Below are 21151 nucleotides of genomic sequence, written 5' to 3'. Positions count from 1 at the left end.
AAGATTAACCTTCAGCACCATCACAGGGGTTGCAAATTGGCAGCAGTTAGCCATGCTTGGTGCTGTACAAGCAAATGAGGGGATACGGTCCCTGCCTTCAGGAACTCTCAATATAGGGGTTCCAATTTTGCAGACCTTACGTTTGTGAATAATCTAATGGAGCTCATGAGGAATTCAACTGACTTCAGTAGAACTGCTTCTGTGAGCAAGGATTGCAAAATCAGGCCCCTACTCTGTCCCAAACATATCTCTGAGCTGAATTAATGCAGATACTGTATTGTCAGGCAGATCATGTGCTGCTTTTCAAGAGGGATCTGAAGGGGGGAGGGATTTTCCTCAGTGTGTGTGAAGAGAAGAAGTTGTAAATAGAGGAAGCAGCATGGAACAAACTACAAAACCAAGACTAAAAGGATACAAAGAGGGTGGCTAGGAATGGTTTATCCAAAGACTTCATCCCTTCTCTTGGCTGAAGTATCCTGATCTCTCATAGTGTTTCTATAGTAGAGTAGCTCCTACAGGCTCCAGCAAAGAGCAGGTCTCCATTGTGCTAAGGGCTGTCCTAAGGCATAGTAACAGTTCCTGCTCCAAAGAGTTTATAGTAAAAATGTACAAGACAAAAGGAGGGTGAAGAATCAGAAGTGCAGAGGTGTGAAGTAACTTGCTCAAGGGACGGAGCAGGAACCCGAACCCAGGTATCCTGAATCACAGACAAATCTCATCCACTAGGCCACACTGTGTCCTAATGAGATGTTTTACATGAGCAAAAAGATCACTTGTCTTTTTTCCCCTCCTCTTTCAACTGTCAACCTAGAAATGAGTCTTCATTCATTTTATTATAGAGTCACTATAAGGAATGAAATGGATCCAACAAAGAAGGGGGACTGATAATGGCATATAGCTCACCTCAGCTGAAATAATATAAAGTATAATATGCAGTGTTCCTGTTTAACCAGGAGCTGAGCAAATGCTTTTAGCATATTAAGGGGTATGAAGATAATGCCTAAGTGAAACTTATCATGGGCCCCATGTCTTGTATTTTTTAGTGCTGCGCTCTGTTGAAAATCTGCCCCTATGCTCAGTTGGGTTTGGAGGACTGAGTTCCTAATGGGTGCAATTAAGGTGAAATATTTTAGTAAAAGACTAAAGGGGCACACAATGCCCTGTGAAATGGCATCCAGGAAACTTGAAACTGCCTGTTCTGTGGTATCAGTTCCTTTCCTAACTAAGTGCTGCTTAAGCTTTCTTTGCAGCTGGGCATGAGTGGGAATGTGATGGAGGGCTGGGACTGATGTTATTTCTATTTGAGGAAGGAAGAGTGCAAACCCCTCTGTATTTCCTCTGTTGTCTTTGTTGCCTTAATGAAACCATCCCATTGAGGAGGGGATGACAAGCTGCATCTGTCCTAACCAGGCTTATAAGGTGGTAAAGTATAAGGCTGATCAAAATGGATCTCTAAGCCAAGGCAAAGCAGTCAATCCTTCAATGTCTGACCCTAGAAGATCAATTGCTCTGTGTCCCGACAGTGTGTGGGTGGGCTGTTTTAATGAGCTTTCCCACGAATTAGGGCTCTCCATGGAGTGCGTAGTCTCCAACTTCCCTTTTAAAGGAATGGTGTGTTAATAAAAATGGAGTCTCAGATACCTAAAAGACATGCATGTTCTAGCACCATAGGTTGAGTGAACCATATACAAGATACAGGAACAGAAAGCTGTCTAGAGCGAGGTTGGGGAACCTGATATTCTTACATAAGAAATAGATTTCTATGGGGGTTAAAATGTATTTATTGTGTAATATAGTGGCCAAGCTCTACTGTGTTCCCTAATGACTGAAAAGAACCGTGGTGTCATTCCTCAAGGAGGAAATATTTTGCTTATAAACCTCTCTCAGTAGCACAGTGTGCAGTGAAGTGAGAGTTAGTGAGAAAAGCGACACTGTCTGATGGTAGCTCCTAGCTTTAGCAAGACTCCCCCTCTATAGAATCCTCCCTGGCTCAGGGCCTGATCTTCTGCTCTTTTATCACTGTTCAGGATCTTTTCTACTACTCTTATCTTTTAACCTTCACTACTATTTTCATGCTGATACTCCACTGATCTTTTACCACTTTTCAAGGGCTTCCCCTTTCCCGCCTCTTCAGTTTCTCTCAACCACACACTCGTGACTTCACTTCTGCTTTCTTCAAACTAAGCACCTCAAGGATGGAAGCAATTCTCTTGGGCAAGATCCTCAATCACAGCACGGGCTCTCTCATTCTGCTCTATGGACTGTAGACTTAATCCTGAAACTTTCTTCTCTTCCTGCAGCTCTTCTGTGCTCACATTATGGCCTTCACTCCCTCCACAGTGTTTCTCATGTAGGCCTGTACTCCTTCCACTGCTCATGCGGTCATGTGTGACTTGATCTCCTTTCACCTTGCTTATTTAGCTTTCCTTCTTTATGGTCTAAAGTCTTACTTCCTGTATTCTGGCTTGGGGAGAATGCTGCCTCCTATATGTTAGTTCATCATCCGTTTGAGCAACTGGACTTGACACTTGTTTAATAATCACATGCTTCAAAAGTTCACTCGCTAGGGCTTTTTAAAAAATCTTCCCTGGAGTTGCTCTTGTTTATTTCACGGAAACTTGCTTCTTCCTTTCCTAAAATGATCTCCTATCGCCTGCCTCTTTTCCTCTCCCGCCCCTGCCTTGATGAACCCTTTGTTTAGTATGTCATCTCCAATAGCTTCCTTATACCTCTCTGCCTCTAGCAGTTTCTTACCTTTCTCCCTCACCACCTTATGTTCTGCTTTAGCTCTGTAATTGTGTAATGTGAAAACAGTGGCTGATACAGCTGGCACTGAGAGTCTTCAAAGTAAATTTATGTGTAAAAACATTAGCACTGTCAACTTGTGATTTTAATGTCCCTGTCTGCTTTTTCCACGGAGGATTCTAAAGTGTCCTACCCTTGTTGATGAATGAAATAACATCCATTCCCCCCACCTTTGAAATGAGCCAGTATCATTCTGGTTTTGCAAAAGCACCACTAGGGCTGTCAAAGACAACTTTCTTGTGCCTCCTAATGTTGCACATGCAGCAGCTGTGGCCTTTGGTGTGGTTTTCAGAAAGGCTGAGCACATGCACCCTTCCCTCCTCCCCCTGCCCCCCTTCCAGAGGTGAGGGTAGGGAGCTGCTGGTGCTCAATGCCCCTGAACGTAGATGGCCTGGGCACTACACCATGGTTGGATGCTGTGATTTGCCCAGGCACATGGCGTGACTGGGGGACCGAAACAGACAACCCAGGACTCCTCCTGGGTCTTATATGCTGCCTACCCAGGAGTCCGCCCTCAATATTTGCCCCCTGTCCAGTCCTTAGGCACATGGTCCAGCTGGCCAATACTAGCGCCAACGCCCCCGAACTACATTCCCCATAATGCTCTGCAGAGAAGGAGGTGGAACAAGGCTTTTAATAGGTCAGTCGTTCCCCCAGAGGCGAGCTGTGATTGGCCAAGTCTATTCTCGCCTCCAGTCCCCTCCCTCCGAGGCGGAAGTGTGGCTTACGGTGGCCGGACGGGCCCGTGTCGCGTGTGAGCGAATGTGCCCTGTGTCCCGCCATGTAGCGCGCTGCCGCCGCCGCCTCCGCTCTGGTTCGGTTCCAGCGCCCGGGATGGGGGCCCGGCTCCCGTCCCGACAGGGGGGCCCCCGGCCATGAGGGGAGCCCGGTACCTGCCGCTGCCAGCGACCGCGCCGCTCGGGGAGTGGGGGCTCCGCCTCGGTGAGTCCGGGCTCCGGCCCCGCCCCTGCTGCCCCCCAGTCCTGCCTCGTGCGCCCCGACCGCCCCGTACCCCTGCAGTCCTGCCCCGTGTCCCCCGTGCGCCCCGACCCCCCAGTCCTGCCCCGTGTCCCCCGTGCGCCCCGACCCCCCAGTCCTGCCCCGTGTCCCCCGTGCGCCCCGACCCCCCCGTGCCCCTGCAGACCTGCCCCGTGCGCCCCGACCCCCCCATGCCCCCTAGTCCTGCCCCGTGTCCCCGCAGTCCTGCCCCGACCCCCTCGTACCCCTTCAGTCCTGCCCCGTGCGCCCCGACCCCCCCGTACCCCTGCAGACCTGCCTCGTGTCCCCCGTGCGCCCTGACCCCCCCGTACCCCTGCAGACCTGCCTCGTGTCCCCCGTGCGCCCTGACCCCCGCGTACCCCTGCAGACCTGCACCGTGCGCCCCGACCCCTGTACCCCTCAGTCCTGCCCCATGTCCCCCGTGCACCTCAACTCCTCCCGTACTTCTCCAGTTCTGCCCCGTGCGCCCCAACTCCTCCCGTACTCCTCTAGTCCTGCCCTGTGTCCCCCGTGCGCCCTGACTCCCCCCATACCCTTCCAGTCCTGCCCTGTGCACCCCGACCCCCCCGTGCACCCTGACCCCCCGTATTCCTCCAGTCCTGCTCCGTGTCCCCCAGGCCTCTCCAGTCCTGCCCCGTCTCCCCTGTGCGCCCCGACCCCCGTGTCCCCCATGCACCTTGACCCCCCCGTACTCCTCCAGTCCTGTCCTGACCCCCCCTGTCTCTCAGTCCTGCCCCTTTCCTCATACCCTTCAGTCCTGTCCCCTCCCCGCGAGTCACCCCATGTACCCCGACCTCCCATGTCCCCTGTGCACCCCTCCCCCAAGTCCCCCAATCCTGCCCATGACCCCTGAGTCCCCCCACATCCTGTCCCTCCAAGTCACTCCATGGATCCTAACACTTCCCCTCTCTTTCCTCCCCCCATATATCTAATCCATTCCCCTCCCCTTGAGTCCCCCATGCATCCCCCCTTCCCCTTGTGCTCCTCCCAGTCCAGCGCTCTCCCCTCCTGAGTCACTCCCTGGACCCTAAGACTCCCCCTCCCCATCTCTCCCATGCATCTCAGCCCTCCCCTTCAACGGCCCAGTCCTTCTAAGTCACCCTATGGACCGCAACAGTTTCCTCTATATGCCCCCCCAGTCCTCTGTGGGCTGCCTCCCCCAAGTCACCCCATTCAACCTGGCCCCCTTCTTCCTGATCTTCCCCCCAGCCCCATTTTCTGGCCCAGTGCTTGTGCCTCCTGCCCCTCCCAGTCACCCCATGCATCCCAGCCCCCTTTCCCAAGCAATTAACCCATGATCTGCACTCAACTTGCCCCTTACTACTGCCCATTTTCCCTCTTTCTTTCCCCATTCCCCTCCTCTCCTGCACCCCACTAAACTGCTTCTCCCTCCCACCAGCTTGCCACCCTGGCTGGGAGATGGGGCAGCAGCAGTGGGCGGCTGCAGGAGGAAGGAGCCAGACATAACAGGATGTTTTTATGGCTGGTAGGGGTTGGGTGGAAAAATAAACAAATTTAGGTGCTGGTGTCACTGAATGAGTTTGAGGATGGGGTGTCTTGGGGATTAATCTGAATCCTCTCAGAAGAAGAGGCAGTAAGTGGCTTATTTTGTGTCTGTCACAGTGAAAAGAAAGCTAAAGATCTATAGTAACATGGTGTCAAGTATCAGAGGGGTAGCCGTAACATGCACACTCTGTATTGGGTTCATTTATGTGTCTTAAGACCTGCATGGTTCATATTAGCACACTTGTGGAAACATAAACTGATTTTTATATGGCAAGTAAGGTACTTTTCTTTGTGGGTGGGTGTTTGCTTTATTTGTATGAAAAGGTTGGGGTTTGATTCGGGGTGGAGGGGATTTCTGTGTGTTTGCCAGGAAGTTGGAAAATGAAAGCAACTCTGTTAAAAGCTTTGAAATGGTGTAGTTCTCCTCAGGACTTTGATCTGTGTCACTACTATCACAGTTGTTTCATGATTGGTGGAAGCTCTCCCTTTATCTGGTGTGAAGTTTCCTTTCTCTCTCTTCTTGCTTGAAGTGCTTCATTTTTTTTTTAACGGAATACAGTTATTGAAAATGAGGATAGACCTAATTAACACACACTTCTACAGTAGTGACTGTATGAATGCCTAGTCTCAGATTTACAGCTATCCAGCAGTCTTCCCTCAGCCTTTTTATCATGGCATTTTTAGTGGGACACTTTCCTCTAAAACTAGGACTATTTCCTTTCTGATGTAGTATTTTAATTGCAAGACTTAAACCCTTTGCTATTTGGTACTTGTTACTTATTTGGCTCAATGTGATGATGTGACTTAGAGCAGGGCCATGGTTTCTGTTCCAAAGTTTGCTATGGCCTGTTTGTGATCATAGGCAAGTTTTTGTATGCTTCTGCCCCTCAGTTTTTTCACCTGTATAATGAGGCTGATACCCACCTTGATAAATTAGTTTGAGGGCCTTGGATGAAAGCATTATACACCTCTGCCTCGATATAACGCTGGCCTCGGGAGCCAAAAAATCTTACCGTGTTATAGGTGAAATCGCATTATATCGAACTTGCTTTGATCCGCCAGTGTGCAGCCCCGCCCCTCAGAGCGCTGCTTTACCGCGTTCTATCCGAATTTGTGTTATATCGGGTCGCGTTATATCGGGATAGAGGTGTATAAGTTGAAGATGTTATGTTTGAGTAGCATGTGCATTGCTGGGTATGTGTGTAGTACATGTATACATACTACATTCACAGTATGTATTTTTTGTTTCCACTGAGCTAATTCCTGAATTTCATTTTCAATCTCTTCCCACTCAAGTGTGGGTACAAGATCTTGGTGTTAAATAGCAGCTTCTGAAATGTAAAGGGATCGAATCACAAGACAATGCCTCATTCACTATGTGCAGATTTTAGTGGTTACAATTGACTTATCTTCCTAATGTATTCAAAACAAACATGATCCATATAACAAGCTGACACTCCCTGACTGAACTGCCTGTTCATGATTTTGGTCAGCCTGTTTATTTTTAGGGTCTTAGCTCCTGTTTGTAGAGAATAGTTGTCCTGTCGTCGTAGCAACCAGGCTATGTGTACTATAAACATTATTAAAGGAAACCTTTTCCATCCTAAATGAGACTTCCTTTTCATAATAAAGTTAGGGTCAACATGCAAACATTTAACCTTTTTTGTTCAGGGATTATTCAACAGCATGCTACAGAGAATTGTCCATTCAGTCATAAACAAGGATGCTTTTACTTTTAGCAGATGTGCATATCACAGCTAATTTCATACGCAGCTGATAAACACTTTTTCGCCTTTGTGCCTGTGGACCAGGAGAAAACAAGTATAGTTTACTGAGAGCTGAGTGTCCTTAGAAATAGGGGGTTTATAATACATCCTGGAAACGAAAAGTATAATTGTCTTCTTTCCCACATCAGGAAGGTTAAAAACCAGATAAAGGCATTTAGTTCATGATGTTTTCTATTTCAGTTCGAATGACTCCTGTGATGTTTCCCTTTAAGTCTAGTATCTCCTTGTGGGGTGAAGGTGATCATGGAAATTCAGACTTCCAACCATGTTGAAAAAAAACTATGAAGGTTAGGTCCAGTGACTACATAACTCATATCCTTGGGGAGTTATGACGTCTCCAGCCAAGAAAGCTGGTGGATCAGAATGACTGCAACAACTGGAGGAAATGCATGGAAAATTATTCTTGATCACAGGAGTTCTCCCTACTTGTCACCTCCGAACAGGGATTGAAATGTTTTAAATGCTAGTTTAGGCAAGACAAAACTGTTTTCAGCAACACTGGAACAAGCATGGAAGATTGTCTCAATCATGCTTCCTGTAATGATGTTGGAAAACCAATGTTGGTCCATCTGCTGTAGCAGCCTAGTAGTCTTCAATTCCAGGGTGGCTAGGAGATCACATTATTGAAATTGTTACCAATGACTTATCTTGCTACAGTGTGTGTTGGAAACAAGCACGACTTTCCCATGGAAATGTATAAGGTACAGAAGACAAGGATATATTTATTTAGTTGATGGTAAATGGACTAGTTATTGAGGGGGGGTGTATATTTCACCTCTAGTTCTAAAAATCTTTAGTGTAAAATTGCAACTTAATTTTGAGACATGGACTTGGAGGCTCATGTGCAGTGTGAGTTTGAAGTAGACATAACTGTCAAATGATAAAACATGAAAGGTGAAAATTATAGACAAGCTCTTATCATAAGGGTATCTCCTCCAGTCTTGCCCTCAGAGATGCCTCCTGCCTTGCTGGCCACAGTTTCTCTTGCAAAACAGGCATGTTTTTATGTCTGGCATGAAACCCAGTGTTTAGTGGAAGCCAGAGAGATAAGGAGGCTGGATTTTTGAATTCTTTATTTTAGAAGTTTGGCTTTGGATTTCAGCATTTACTTAGTGAAGAAGTTACTTGAAGGATATTCCCTGAGAACTAACAAGGTGTTTTGTTTCGTTCAGGCTTTTGGTTGGGAGTGTGGAAATCCAGGTCTCCAGTTTAAGTTACTATCTGCAGTGAATTGCTTATCTTAATTTTTATTGTAAACAGGCCTTTACTGGCAAATGCCTGTTTGAACTGGAAGCCTTATTGAGTTTTGAGGTAATGTTTAATGCTGAGTTATGGCTTGCCATCAAAATACTAGCTGATGCGGGCAGAAGAAGTCTAGATCGGGGTCATCAACCTTTCAGAAGTGGTGTGCCGAGTCTTCATTTATTCACTCTAATTTAAGGTTTCACGTGCCAGTAATACATTTTAACATTTTTAGAAGGTCTCTTTCTATAAGTCTATAATATATAACTAAACTATTGTTGTATGTAAAGTAAATAAGGCTTTTAAAATGTTTAAGAAGCTTCATTTAAAATTAAATTAAAATTCAGAGCCCCCCCGGACCGGTGGCCAGGACCCGGGCAGTGTGAGTGCCACTGAAAATCAGCTCGCGTGCCGCCTTTGGCACCTGTGCCATAGGTTGCCTTCCTCTGGTCTAGATGATGCTCTGGTACATCTTGCATTTCAGTAAAGTTGTCTTTTGTGTGTACTTACATTGTAAACTTCTTGAGCAAGGGGACCATCTTTTTGTTCTGTGTCTGTACAGTGCCTTTCATAATGGGGGCCTTGTCTGTAACTAGGCCACCTAGACACTACAGTGGTACACATAATGAATCATCAGGATAGAGGGAGAAATACTTGGGAGATGCTGAGATACTACAGTGATGGGGGGAAGGAGCGGAGATGCAAGTAGCTAGATAGTGACCTTAAGGATTAGCATGGAGATGGTGTCCCACATATAATAGGCACCAAAATCCTTACTTTGTTCCAGGTAAAATGAATAAACTTGTACATGAGATAAAACATTAAGAGCAGTAATGCAGGAGAATCCATTTCCCTGAGGCTTAGAAGTATTTATATGAAAGAATTAGCGATAACTGGATATTACTTTTTAAGAATTGTGCTAATCCAATCTCTGCCTGGTTAACCTACATGTAGATAAGCCATTAACACCTGCTTCCCTTTCCAGTGTATTAGAGCTGCAGGTATTGTCCAGAGGGATTCAACATCTCACTAGCATGGTGGTCCCCAACCTTTTTCGTTTGGTGGGTGCCAGACGATGAGCCACCGAGGACTGTGGCTGGTGGACGAGCATCCAACAAAATGCCGCCGAGAAGCAGCAATGTCAATAGGCGTCACTGCCGACAAGCAGCGTCATCCAGAGGCGTCGCCACTGAAATGCCACCGAAAATCAGCGGCATTTTGGCAGCGACGCCTCTGGATGACACTGCTTCTCGGTGGCATTTTGGCGGATGCTCGTCCGCCGGACAGTACACGGGCGCACATAGATGCCCCGGCGGGCACCACGTTGGGAACCACTGCACTAGCATATCTCTTTTATCCTCATTCATTTCTTTTGTGCTTTCTCTCCTATTTTTTCAGTTCCTGTTTTCACTCTTCCCTCTCTCTTCTGTTTTGTCTGCCTGTCTTTAATTTTACCACTCTACGGAAAAAAAAAACCCAAAAACATTCCTCTCTTCTAGGGGCAGAGAAGTGCTGCTTTACTCTCTTGGTACTCCATTTGTGCTCTCTCTCACTTAGCCGTTCTGGGAGAAGGGAGAGATAATGCTTCTTTGGGCAGGTTTCAGAGTAGCAGCCGTGTTAGTCTGTATCCGCAAAAAAAAACAGGAGTACTTGTGGCACCTTAAAGACTAACAAATTTATTGTAGCATGAGCTTTCGTGAGCTAAAGCTCACTTCTTCAGATGCATAGAATGGAACACACAGACAGGAGATATTTATACATACAGAGAACATGAAAAGGTGGAAGTATGCATACCATTAGACTCTGCCTGTTGGTATGCATACTTCCACCTTTTCATGTTCTCTGTATGTATAAATATCTCCTGTCTGTGTGTTCCATTCTATGCATCTGAAGAAGTGAGCTTTAGCTCACGAAAGCTCATGCTACAATAAATTTGTTAGTCTTTAAGGTGCCACAAGTACTCCTGCTTCTTTGGGCAGGTACACTTCAAAAATAGACGAACTGAATTACAATCGGCCCAAAAAAGTATCTGCCCTGAGGCACCTAATTTAAGTAGGAATGTTGAGCCCTGTGTAAGCTGTCAGCTGTAATCCATTTACAGGACTGACTAAAATCTGACACTTGGACATGTAGACTGCCTGCTCTTTCCTTAGGCAGGGGCTGGCTTCTGGCCTGTGGGTGGGTATGTGCCAGGTAGTAATGAAATCATTACCAAAGCCTTTTATTTCACTGGCAGCCCCAACTGAATCCTAAACTTACCAATGCACGTAACCTGCATCTTGGAGAATCCTGGCACAGTTTCACCTTGCTCAAGAACCACTTGGAGTACAATGCCTACACACGAATGATAGTTTGTTTTGTCTGATTCATTTGCTTTGGTACACAACTATGCCCTCAGGTTTGCCTGTAGAATAGTATTTTCCCATGTAGCCAAGCCAACAGTTACTATTGGTTTAGTTAAACCAATATACCAGTATAACTACGACTCTCCATTCAGGAATAAAAGTGCCTTTTCGGGTTTATCTTAAATTCCTTCCAAAGCAATGTGAGCCAAACAGGAAAAAAAGACTTTGCTATGCTGGAATAAGAGTGTCCACTTTGGGCGTTATACCAGTGTAACTATATCGGCTTAAATCCACATCTACCCATAGAAGAAAGTAAAGTTAATTTAACCACATCACTGAGCACTGTAGTTAAGCTGACCTAACCCTGGTGTACACAGCGCTAGGAAGTATACTGGACTGTATATTTACCTATGCAGTCATGATTGAAGTGCCAGTGATGAGTTCAGAGCTGACGGGGGCTTTAGCCCTGGGAGTTTGCACTGTAAAAGACAGACACCGATAGGACAAGATGCAATAGGTGTTCGTTTGGATCTTTATTTTCTTCCCTGCTTTCTCACCCTCTCAAAAGGTTGGGAAAGAGCCAATTTGTGGGATGTGAGTTAGGAGAGAATGGGGACTAGTGCGCTGGGATTGAGAGACTTTTCCATACATAGGAGGTAACAGAGGCTCTGAATGCCCAAAGGAAAAATGAACTATGCTGCAGTATCAGTGTTTGTCTCTCTAATTCCTGCTAATTGTAATTGCTTTGGAGGGACTTGACCAGCCATCTCTTTCCTTTCGAAGAAAGATCTGGAGTTTGTGGGAGGGGAGAAGGAGCTCTGTAGCACTGCTGCACCTGCGCTGTTTTTCATGAGGCAACACAAGCCAGAAGTGAGTGAGCACAGAGCAGTTTAGAAATCCTTTTTCGCTAATGATTCAGTGTGACTTTCCCAAAGTGACCTGATTTAGTTAAATGTGGCTAAATATAGACCTTGTGAAAAAGACTGTGATGTGGGAGGAGACGATGGCAGCCGACTTCTAGGCTGTCATTCTGCAGGGAATGTCTTCCACGACTGGTGACTAATAATTTTTGACTCCTGCTGCCCGTGGAAATAACATCCTTGCTCCCTCCCTGTTCTGGTGAGATGTAGGAAATGGTACAGTTCATAACTCCTTGCCTATCTGATCTCTACCCTTCTGCATTTCAGCTCACTGCTATGGACAGTACGATCACCTTGTGGCAGTTCCTCCTCCAACTCCTCCAGGAACCTCAGAACAAACACATCATCTGTTGGACCTCCAACGACGGGGAGTTCAAATTGCTGCAGGCAGAGGAGGTGGCCCGGCTTTGGGGAATCCGCAAGAACAAGCCCAGCATGAACTATGACAAACTCAGCCGTGCTCTCAGATACTACTATGTGAAGGTAACAACTCCCATTAGTCCGCCTCACATCTTATCCATCTTACACCCAGCTTCCGCCTAATAAGCTTTGTGTCCTTTTTCATTCTCTTCAAGAAGATAGATGTCAGTTGTGTCTTTGGCTTAGGTGAGGTGTGACAAAAGGTTCCCCCTGCCACAGTGTTACTGTTTTAATTGTTCAGAGATTCCAGAGAGCTTCCTGCGAAATATCACCTCTTTAACTTACTTGTATCACGCTCTCCATTATTAATAGTCCACAATAACAGGTGTATACTTCAAAAGGGTTTAAAGTCTTGAATGTTCAAAATCAATTAAAATCTTGCTAATAACTATGAGAATTTTGTGTCCCTCTCTCTTCTTCAGATCTTTCTTGCAACTGTTTCTACAAAGTGGCCAGTAGAAAAAACAGGTTTCCAAAGTAGCCCCAAATCTTTTATTTTTCTTCTTGTTGTGCTCAGTATAAATCTGCACCTCTATAGTAGAGAATGCGTCAATGAAACTCAGAGAAGCTTCTCTTGTTTAGCTAATGAATTTACTTCTTGTTACCTCTTGAAAGTCGCAGATGCTCTGACACCACCCAGGCACTGAGGAAAGGACTGAATTAGAATTAGAAACGGGTAGTGACCATAATTTCAGTAACCTCTCAATAACTAGTTTATCCCACAACTCTTATTATGTGGGTGTTTAAGATAAGAAAATAACATACAGTTTCTGAGCTAACTGTTAGTCGGTTGCTCAGAATTTATTGTTACCAGGACTGCACAGTTTCCTTAATCTGTTCTTGTATTAAAAAAATCTTAGTTGGTAGTAGGTAGCTGTACAATAAATAAGAATCCATTTAGACCAAAACTGTTTGTGTATGCTTTTCAATACATACAAAAATAAGTATTAACAAATGCTGCATGGGGGATAGTTTGGCTGCTGTTTAGCGTACTGTTCTGCTGAATACTTCATCTTGCCTATTTCTTTTGCTTTTATTATAACATCTTATTAAAATAAGCATAGTCTGTTTTGAATACTCAGGCCCTGATCTTGCAAACACTTCAGCACGTGAGTAGTTCTACTGACGTCACTTGAGATGCGTATTTGCAGGATTGGAGCCTAAATTTGTGATTACCCACTGCATACTTGACTCATTGGTTTTGACCTTGATGCTGGTGACAGGTGACATTATCTGCATCTGTTTGTTGTTGCTAGTTGTGCTTTTTTTTTTTATTATGAGACTAAAAAAAATTGCTGTGTAGTTTTAAGGTCCTTGCTAGTAATCAGGGTGGATAAAAATCAATGATTTAAAAAAAAATTTTTTTTTAAATTTAAATTGGATTTTTTTGATAAAATGCTTTTTGAGGAAAAACCTTATCTAAAGATACACCTCTACCTCAATATAATACTGTCCTTTAGGAGCCAAAAAATCTTACCGCGTTATAGGTGAAACTGTGTTATATTGAACTTGCTTTGATCCACCGGAGTGCACAGCCCCACCCCCCTGGAGCACTGCTTTACCGCGTTATATCCAAATTTGTGTTATATCGGGTGGTGGTATATCAAGGTAGCGGTGTAGTTTTAATTAAGATACGTTATAGCTCAAAGATATCTCATCATGGAATAGGGATTATAAATTCTAATTCTATAGTATGAGACAATATATTCATGTAATGTTTAAAAAATTTTTTGTAAATGAGTTCCAATAGTTCATGGATTAGGGACCCAATCTGAAGGGGTTCCACAGGCTTCTGTATAGATTATTTAGGTTAATCTTTCTATCTACCCAATGGGGGGACTCAATGCTCAGCCTAGAAGATACCACCAGAGATACTTAATTTTGCAGTTCTCAAACTGTGGATTTCTCTCTCCAGAGGTAAAATGCTTGTTAACAGCAAAAATGTTTTAAAATAAATAAATAACATAAAGAGGTGAGAAATAACAGACCTCAACTCTGTTGTCCCTATGCAAATTTTTGTACACAGAGTCAATCCCTTTCCTCTCTCTAAAAGTGTAATGAATAGAAGATTGTTGGCAGCAGACTAGATCTGGACAAGGAGAAGAAGTCTGGAGAGAAATGTGAGAAGCGAGGGACATATGCTTGTTTTGTTAAAATATTATATGTTTGCTGTTGAAGAAAAAAATCCAGAATACTTAATGTTGTTGTTTTAGTTAAATAAAACAATTTAAATATCTCTCTGGTGGTGATCTCCTCCTAATACAGCATGCCAAGAAAATCCTCCAAATATTAATGATTAACCTGTTGAATTGGAGATAGTTCACCTCCCAATGGCTTCATAAATATCTGCTTCAGTTACCTTTGGTAAATGAAATAACCAAACAATCGTTCATTTTCTGATATAGCTGTAAAACTAATCTGAAAAGTTTTCAAAATAAATGACGTTAAAAATGTATAGTGTGTACCTTCTAAAAATGAAACCTACATCTATCTCTGAGTTGTGAAGAATATGTATTAAGGTTATAACAACCAACAAGAATGCACTTTTATGTAGAAAACCATGATTAAATTGAGTCTTCCTGACTAGTGATTTAAATCATGATTTAAATCAAATCCACCCTGCTAGTAATGCATTTCAGGTGAGGTTTGCTTGTGTTTTGGTTGGGGTATTTTAGAAATAATAGTTTTGGTGGGTATTTTGTAGATTGTTGGAATCCTAATGCTCATAAAAAGTGAAAAATTTTCCTACTGAAGTAAAGATGCCACCTACGCATTAGTCAGTTTTGGGGAGCGTCTGTAGCAAGAAAATTAGTAGGTGGAATGATGGAAAATTATTTTCTCTACCCACAGAATATCATCAAAAAAGTGAATGGTCAGAAGTTTGTGTACAAGTTTGTTTCTTATCCGGAGATTTTGAATATTGCTCCACTGATGGTGGGCAGGATTGAGGGAGACCCAGTGATGGCTGGCTTTGCAGAAGTCAGCAGTACTCCGAAGGACCTGGAAAACGGCGTGAAAGAGAAGCCCCAGACCTGTGCTAAATCATCCGGCCGCAATGACTATATCCATTCAGGCCTGTACTCTTCCTTTACTCTGAACTCCCTGAACTCCTCCGGTGTGAAGCTCTTCAGGTCGGTCAAGATTGAGAATCCAGCTGAGAAACTGGTGGAGAAAAAACCTGCTCAGGATCTGACACCTTCAGTCATAAAGTTTGTGACCATGCCCTCCAAAAGGCCTGCAGCTGCACCCCTTGCCTCGGCCACTTCAATTGTCTCCACGCTTCCTACAGAATCAGAAGAAGCTCTCCAGACCTTGGAGACTCTAGTTCCACCAAAATTAACTCTCACCGAAGCTCCAGCCCCTTTGCCAAACTTCACCGCCACCTTCACCCCAACACCACCTGTATCTTCCATTTCTCCCACTCTGGAGGTTCCTTCCACACCCCCTTCACCACCCGTGAGTTCTAACCCTGACCTGGACATTGACACGGACATAGAGTCGGTGGCTTCTCAGCAGTTGGAGCAGTCTCAGAACCCTCACCACCTATCACCAGAGCCCAGAGAGCACGATTTATCTCTGCTAGAGAAGGATCTTGCCAATCACCTCTCCAGAGCTAAAAAACCGAAAGGGCTGGAGCTAGCTCCCACTCTTGTCATTACAGGCAGTGATCCAAGCCCACTGGGGATACTAAGCCCTTCTCTCCCTACTGCTTCTCTTACTCCAGCGTTTTTTTCACAGGTAACCTTATTCCCTTCTCTTGTTTCTATTAACAGCATCTGTTGTGCTTGACAACAGTAAGGGAGGGCAGGTTGAAAAATGAATAGCCAACGGCAATGGTTGTGTTTGGACTCCTGAAATGAGGTGTGTCTGCCTCTTTTAAAATAGAAATCTATTCTGGAACATAAATGACCGGTGTTACTGGCATCCTATTTGAAAAGTGCTCAGCAGTTCTTTGACTATGGACGTCTGTACAATACTGATGTACAGGAGGAAAATAAACTGGGGTACCCAGCTGCCTCTGTTGTTAAATCATTTGCATAGGAAGCATGATTAAAAATACTTTGAAGGTGACTCAGTGTTCTCGCTTCAGGGCCATGTCATGAGGCACTTCAGGCAGACTTAAAAACATTTGTGTTTTAGATGATTTAATAGAGAAATGTTGAAACCTCAGCCTAACTGTTCTTTCACTCTATCCAGTAGGAAGCTACTTTCAACAAAAAGGAGGCTGAGTGGCAGCATAATATGGGTGTTACTCTTCTATGGAAAACCTGGCTTTCACATCTCTTGGGAAAATGTGCAAAATATTCAAAGAGCTCTGAATCTGGTTGTTACATTGTTCTGGTTGGTTTTAATCTCTTTCCTATTAGTAAATTGAAGTTAGGTGCTTCCCTAAATTTACAGTATTGGAAGCACAAACTGCTGAAGATGTGGGAGAGAGAACCATTGTACTGTTACTTAACCATTCTTGGTTGGACTTGCCAAAATACAGTAGTTGTTGGCGATACATGGAAAATCTAGAATGTGCCTAAGTAGGACACTAGTTATTTCTGATCAATGGCTGAGGTTTTCAGTGCCACCTCGGGCATTTGGATGTTCAAATTCCCTTTAATTTTAAGCTCTTTGGTGGTTTTGGAAATAACAGTTTAAGGATACTGTGCACTGAATCCCAATTAGAGCAGGCAGCCGGAAGCCAGGTCATGTCACCTTTGTGCCTCCACTCTTTTCTCCTGTAAAATGAGGTTAATTCCTGCCTCCTATGGGCACCTTGATTTTTTGTAAAGAACTACATAGGTGCTAAGAACAACATTTTCTGACCTAGGTACCTACACAAAGGTGTATATGTAGGGACTGAAATAATTGGCCTGATTTCTCAGCAGTGTAGAGCACCCGCAAATCCCTTTTGAAATCAGTGGGAGCTGCAGATGCTCAACACATTTGAAAATCAGGCCTTTTTTTGTTTTGTTTCTTTCATATGGAATTAGATATCCAACTGCTGGCAGCTAGGGTTTGAGACTGTTGGCCTAAGTGTACAAGTGCTAAGAATTACTAGATGTAATAACCTATAACATAAATGACTGTGTTTTGTATCTCTCTTAGACTCCCATCTTGCTGACCCCAAGCCCCTTGTTCTCAAGTATTCACTTCTGGAGCACGCTCAGTCCAGTAGCTCCGCTCAGTCCAGCAAGATTGCAAGGTGCTAACACCCTTTTTCAGGTAAGCTCCAACAAGACTAGCCGTGCCTGTCCAGTTGAGCTCCACTTCTGACTGCCTTCTCAGCGCACTTTGTGGAAATGTGGGGGGGTAGGGTTGGTCTAAAATTTTTACTGCAAGATTATGCCAAAAATATAAGGTCATAAATGGCCAATAACTATCAAATTGTAGATTCATTAGTTGAGACTTCACCAGAAGTGGCAGTTTGTTACTCCATTGCCATGATTGTATGTCAGCATAAGTAACAGTGTTACAGTATAAGTAACAATGATGTAACACTTTGTTAATTATTTCTTTCTCTTGTGAAATACACTAATGCAATCTTCATAGTGTTGGGAGAGGGAGAGTGTTCCTATTGTACAGGCCTGTGACAACCTGGATCACAGTTTTGCTGCATGGACCCTGGATTCTGCACCATTCCATTGCAATGGACTGGAAATTCTGTCAGATTCATTGTTTTTTTAAATTTTTTTTAAATGGAGATTTTTTTTTGTTAATGAACTACATACGAACACAAATTATACAGTTGGTACTTGTTGCTATTAAATGGAACTGGGTTAAGCACATCTGCTGCTTGATTCTGTGAAAATGAACCGTGACATTTTACTGGCCATCTTTGTGTTTTGAACTTAACATCTCCATGGAGATGAAGAGAGTAGCTTACATGAGTGTATCTGCAGAACCGTTGGGCTCCCCACTGTCTAAATACCTGCAGATAATATTGAGGCACAGTGTGGAATGCTTGTTCTGCTGTGCTGGTACTTGCATTAAAGAGTCATAGAACTGTGGCTATTTTATTAGTTGGGATAAAGGCTTTGCTCAGTACAAATATAAACTGGCCATCCCCAAGTTTAGGATTGAAATCAGAGGAAGGTTTCTAACCATCCGAGGAGTGAAGTTCTGGAACAGCCTTCCAAGGGGAGCAGTGGGGGCAAAAAAAACCTAACTGGCTTCAAGACTGATCTTGATAAGGTTATGGAGGGGATGGTATGATGAGACTGCCTATGATGGAGCAGTGAGCACTGTCCGGGGTTCTCTGCTCGGTGTCCTCGTCAGGTTCCCTTTGTTTACCCCTGTGACCTCACTCCTGTACCTGTTATATCTTTAGTTGTCCCCTGTAATTAATTGAGATCAGGGATGTTGTGGTTCCTCCCCTTAGGCTGGGAGAGGTCTTTAGCAGTGGGCTCCACCCACCCACTTGCAGGATCCCAACAGGATGGCATGTAGCTGATCTGCGACTAGCAAATATCTCCAGACAGTAGATAGGAAGGGCTCTGAGTTACTACAGAGAATTCTTTTCGAGATGTCTGGCTTCTGGGTCTTGCTCACATGCTCAGGGTCTAACTGATCACCATGTTTGGGGTCAGGAAGGAATTTCCCCCTGGATCAGATTGGCAGAGACCCTGGGGGGGTTTCGCCTTCCTCTGCAGCATGGGACGCAGGTCACTTGCGCGTTTAAACTCCTGTAAAGGGTGGATACGCTGTAACTTGAAGTCTTTAAATCATGATAGAGCAGCAGTTCTCAAACTTTCTTGCCCTGTGACCCCCTTCTGACAACAAAAATTACTATACGACCCCAGGAGGGAGGCCCATAGATCAGGCCCGCCCGAGTCCCGCCACCCTGGGTGTGTGGGGGGGAGGCAAAGCTGAAGCCCAAGGGCTTCTGCCCTGGACCGGGGCGTGTAACCTTAGCCCCGGGCGGTGGGGCTTGGGCTTCAGACTTGCTAGGCCCAGGGCCAGCAGCAGCCTTGGTGACCCCATTCAAATGGGGTCGTGACCCACTTTGGGGTCCCAACCCACAGTTTGAGAACCCCTGAGCTAGAGGTTGTGTGTGTCTTACAGGAGTGGGTGGGCGAGGTTCTGTGCTTGCGATGTGCAGGAGGTCAGACTAGCTGATCATGATGATCCTTTCTGGCCTTAAAGTCTGAATCTAACATACAAACTTAATCACTGTGTCTGCTGCAGCTACACTGATAGTAATGCTGGGGTTCAGGGACACCTGAGTGCATTGGCAGTTAAAGTTTCCATTGCCAGATGATGATCTGTAAAAGCCCTTGGTAGTGGAGGAAGCCATATGGGCTTTTTCAAAGCCTTTTGGGCTCTTTGTAGAACTTATTGTGGAGAGATCCTGAGACATGAGAACAAAGAAACTAAAATAAAAAAAACAACAACTCTAACTCTCTGTTTTGTTTCTTAGTTTCCATCAGTACTGAGCAGCCATGGGCCATTTACTCTGTCGGGACTGGATGGACCCTCCACCCCTGGACCGTTTTCCCCTGATCTGCAGAAGACATAGCACATGAACTCCTGGAAAGGACAAATTGGGGAACAATGGAAAGAGATGACATTAAATGTAATCCATTTTTAAATGAGCAATTTATAATTCCACCCACATCATGAACGGTCATAATTTTTGCCATTCCCAGTTCAAATGCCTTTTTGCAAAATTCCCTCTTTTGAAGACTAAATTGGGAATGCACATGGAAACGCCTTAATTGGAGTCCAGGCTCCACAGTCTTTTCTTTGCCTCCTTGGTTAAGAAGTCTCTTAAAGGGAGTTTCTGGTGGAATGCAGTGACTGAGTTTGTATTGATTGCAGCAAAACAATATCTAAGAAGTCTCTCCTCTCTCACTCTGACACCTCCATTCTTCTGCTTCCTGTGCTGGGCATGAAGAAAATGAATCATGATTGAAGCTGGCATTCCAAGAAAAGGGTTTGAGTGCAGCTTTGCCCTGGGGCTAATGGTAACTTCTCCTGCAACAACAAAACAGCGAATGTCTCATGCTATAAAAACATCTAAACTTTTTGCAGGGAGACATTTTTAAGGAGTACTTATGGTGGTATAGGTGAAAAGCAGACCATTGTTTGGATAGTGTTGCACACAGGTAATCTATCAGTTAAATTCCCCTCCTTGAAAGGGGGGGTGGAGAGTTCCCAGAGGCTACTTGTAATATTGTGAGCAGGCAGGGCTCTGAGACAAATGGATCATGGCATGAATTATTTGGGGTTCTTGAACTGTTTGAATTCTTTGGTGTTTCTTGATGGTTATATATACACACATCTCTGATGCCTGATATCTGTGTAAAGCCTGTAAATTGGCTGCTAGAGGATTAACAAATCATGCTAACCTAGGACTCTCCCCACCTCCATCCCTGGTATTGGATATTCTGTGTGAGATTGAGGGTTGTCTGTGTATTTGGCAAACGACACTCTGGGGCTGGCTGCTGCTTGATGTTCTGATGTGCAGCTCAAGGGGAAAAAACACTCAAATTCTCTGCTTTTCCCAGAAATGAGGAACCAGAAGTGGAGAACCCCTCTGCCCAGCTCTTGTTGTCTCAAGTTGTACTTTAACCACATTGCTTTTTTAAGTGGAGGAAGTGTTGGAATTCATGAAAAGTTGGGTTTGATGTGTGCAGCTAAAATAGGAAGAGAATTGTGCAGTATCAACAGTAAGGTAAAATCACGCATGTTCCAGGTAAACATGCCCATCTTTTGGTGGTGAGTAGATGGGGGTGTGTGTTGGGGGGTTAATATGAGTGTTCTTGAAAGCCATTTCACACTGATGAGCTAAGACCAGCAGCTAGGACAATAACCTCAAGCAGTCTTTTGTGGGAGAGCTGGGATGTGAAAGAAACACCTAAGAATGGGGGATGTCTTAGGTGTTTGCGGTTGGACTTCTGCCATCCGCTGTCAGGCAACAACTTCCTCTTGCTACCAATGTACATGCAACGAGGATGCACTTGGATAACCTGTCTGCTAGAAAGTGGACTGAAACTGCACTTCTCTCGGTCACTCTTACTTCGGGTGATGAAATGTTCCCATTTTATAGGGACAGTCCTGATATTTGGGGCTTAGTCTTGTATAGGCGCCTATTACTTCCCACCCCTGTCCCAATTTTTCACATTTGCTCTCTGGT

General features: G+C 44.6%; 1 protein-coding gene across 1 annotated transcript; it reads left to right on the top strand.

The window, feature by feature from the left end:
- The first annotated feature begins 3575 nt into the window (after positions 1–3575).
- On the top strand, positions 3576–20211 carry ELK4 (ETS transcription factor ELK4). The gene is made up of 5 exons (XM_045015973.1): positions 3576–3747; positions 11872–12087; positions 14875–15762; positions 17122–17238; positions 19433–20211. Exons 2-5 carry the CDS (start codon positions 11881–11883, stop codon positions 19529–19531), a joined length of 1311 nt encoding a protein of 436 aa, XP_044871908.1. The 5' UTR covers positions 3576–3747; positions 11872–11880; the 3' UTR covers positions 19532–20211.
- The last annotated feature ends 940 nt before the right edge of the window (positions 20212–21151 follow it).

Source organism: Mauremys mutica, chromosome 4 (genome assembly GCF_020497125.1).
Source record: "Mauremys mutica isolate MM-2020 ecotype Southern chromosome 4, ASM2049712v1, whole genome shotgun sequence".
In the NCBI taxonomy this organism is placed as follows: Eukaryota; Metazoa; Chordata; order Testudines; family Geoemydidae; genus Mauremys; species Mauremys mutica.
Note: the sequence above shows the minus strand (reverse complement) of the source record. Positions and strands in the feature narration are given on the sequence as shown.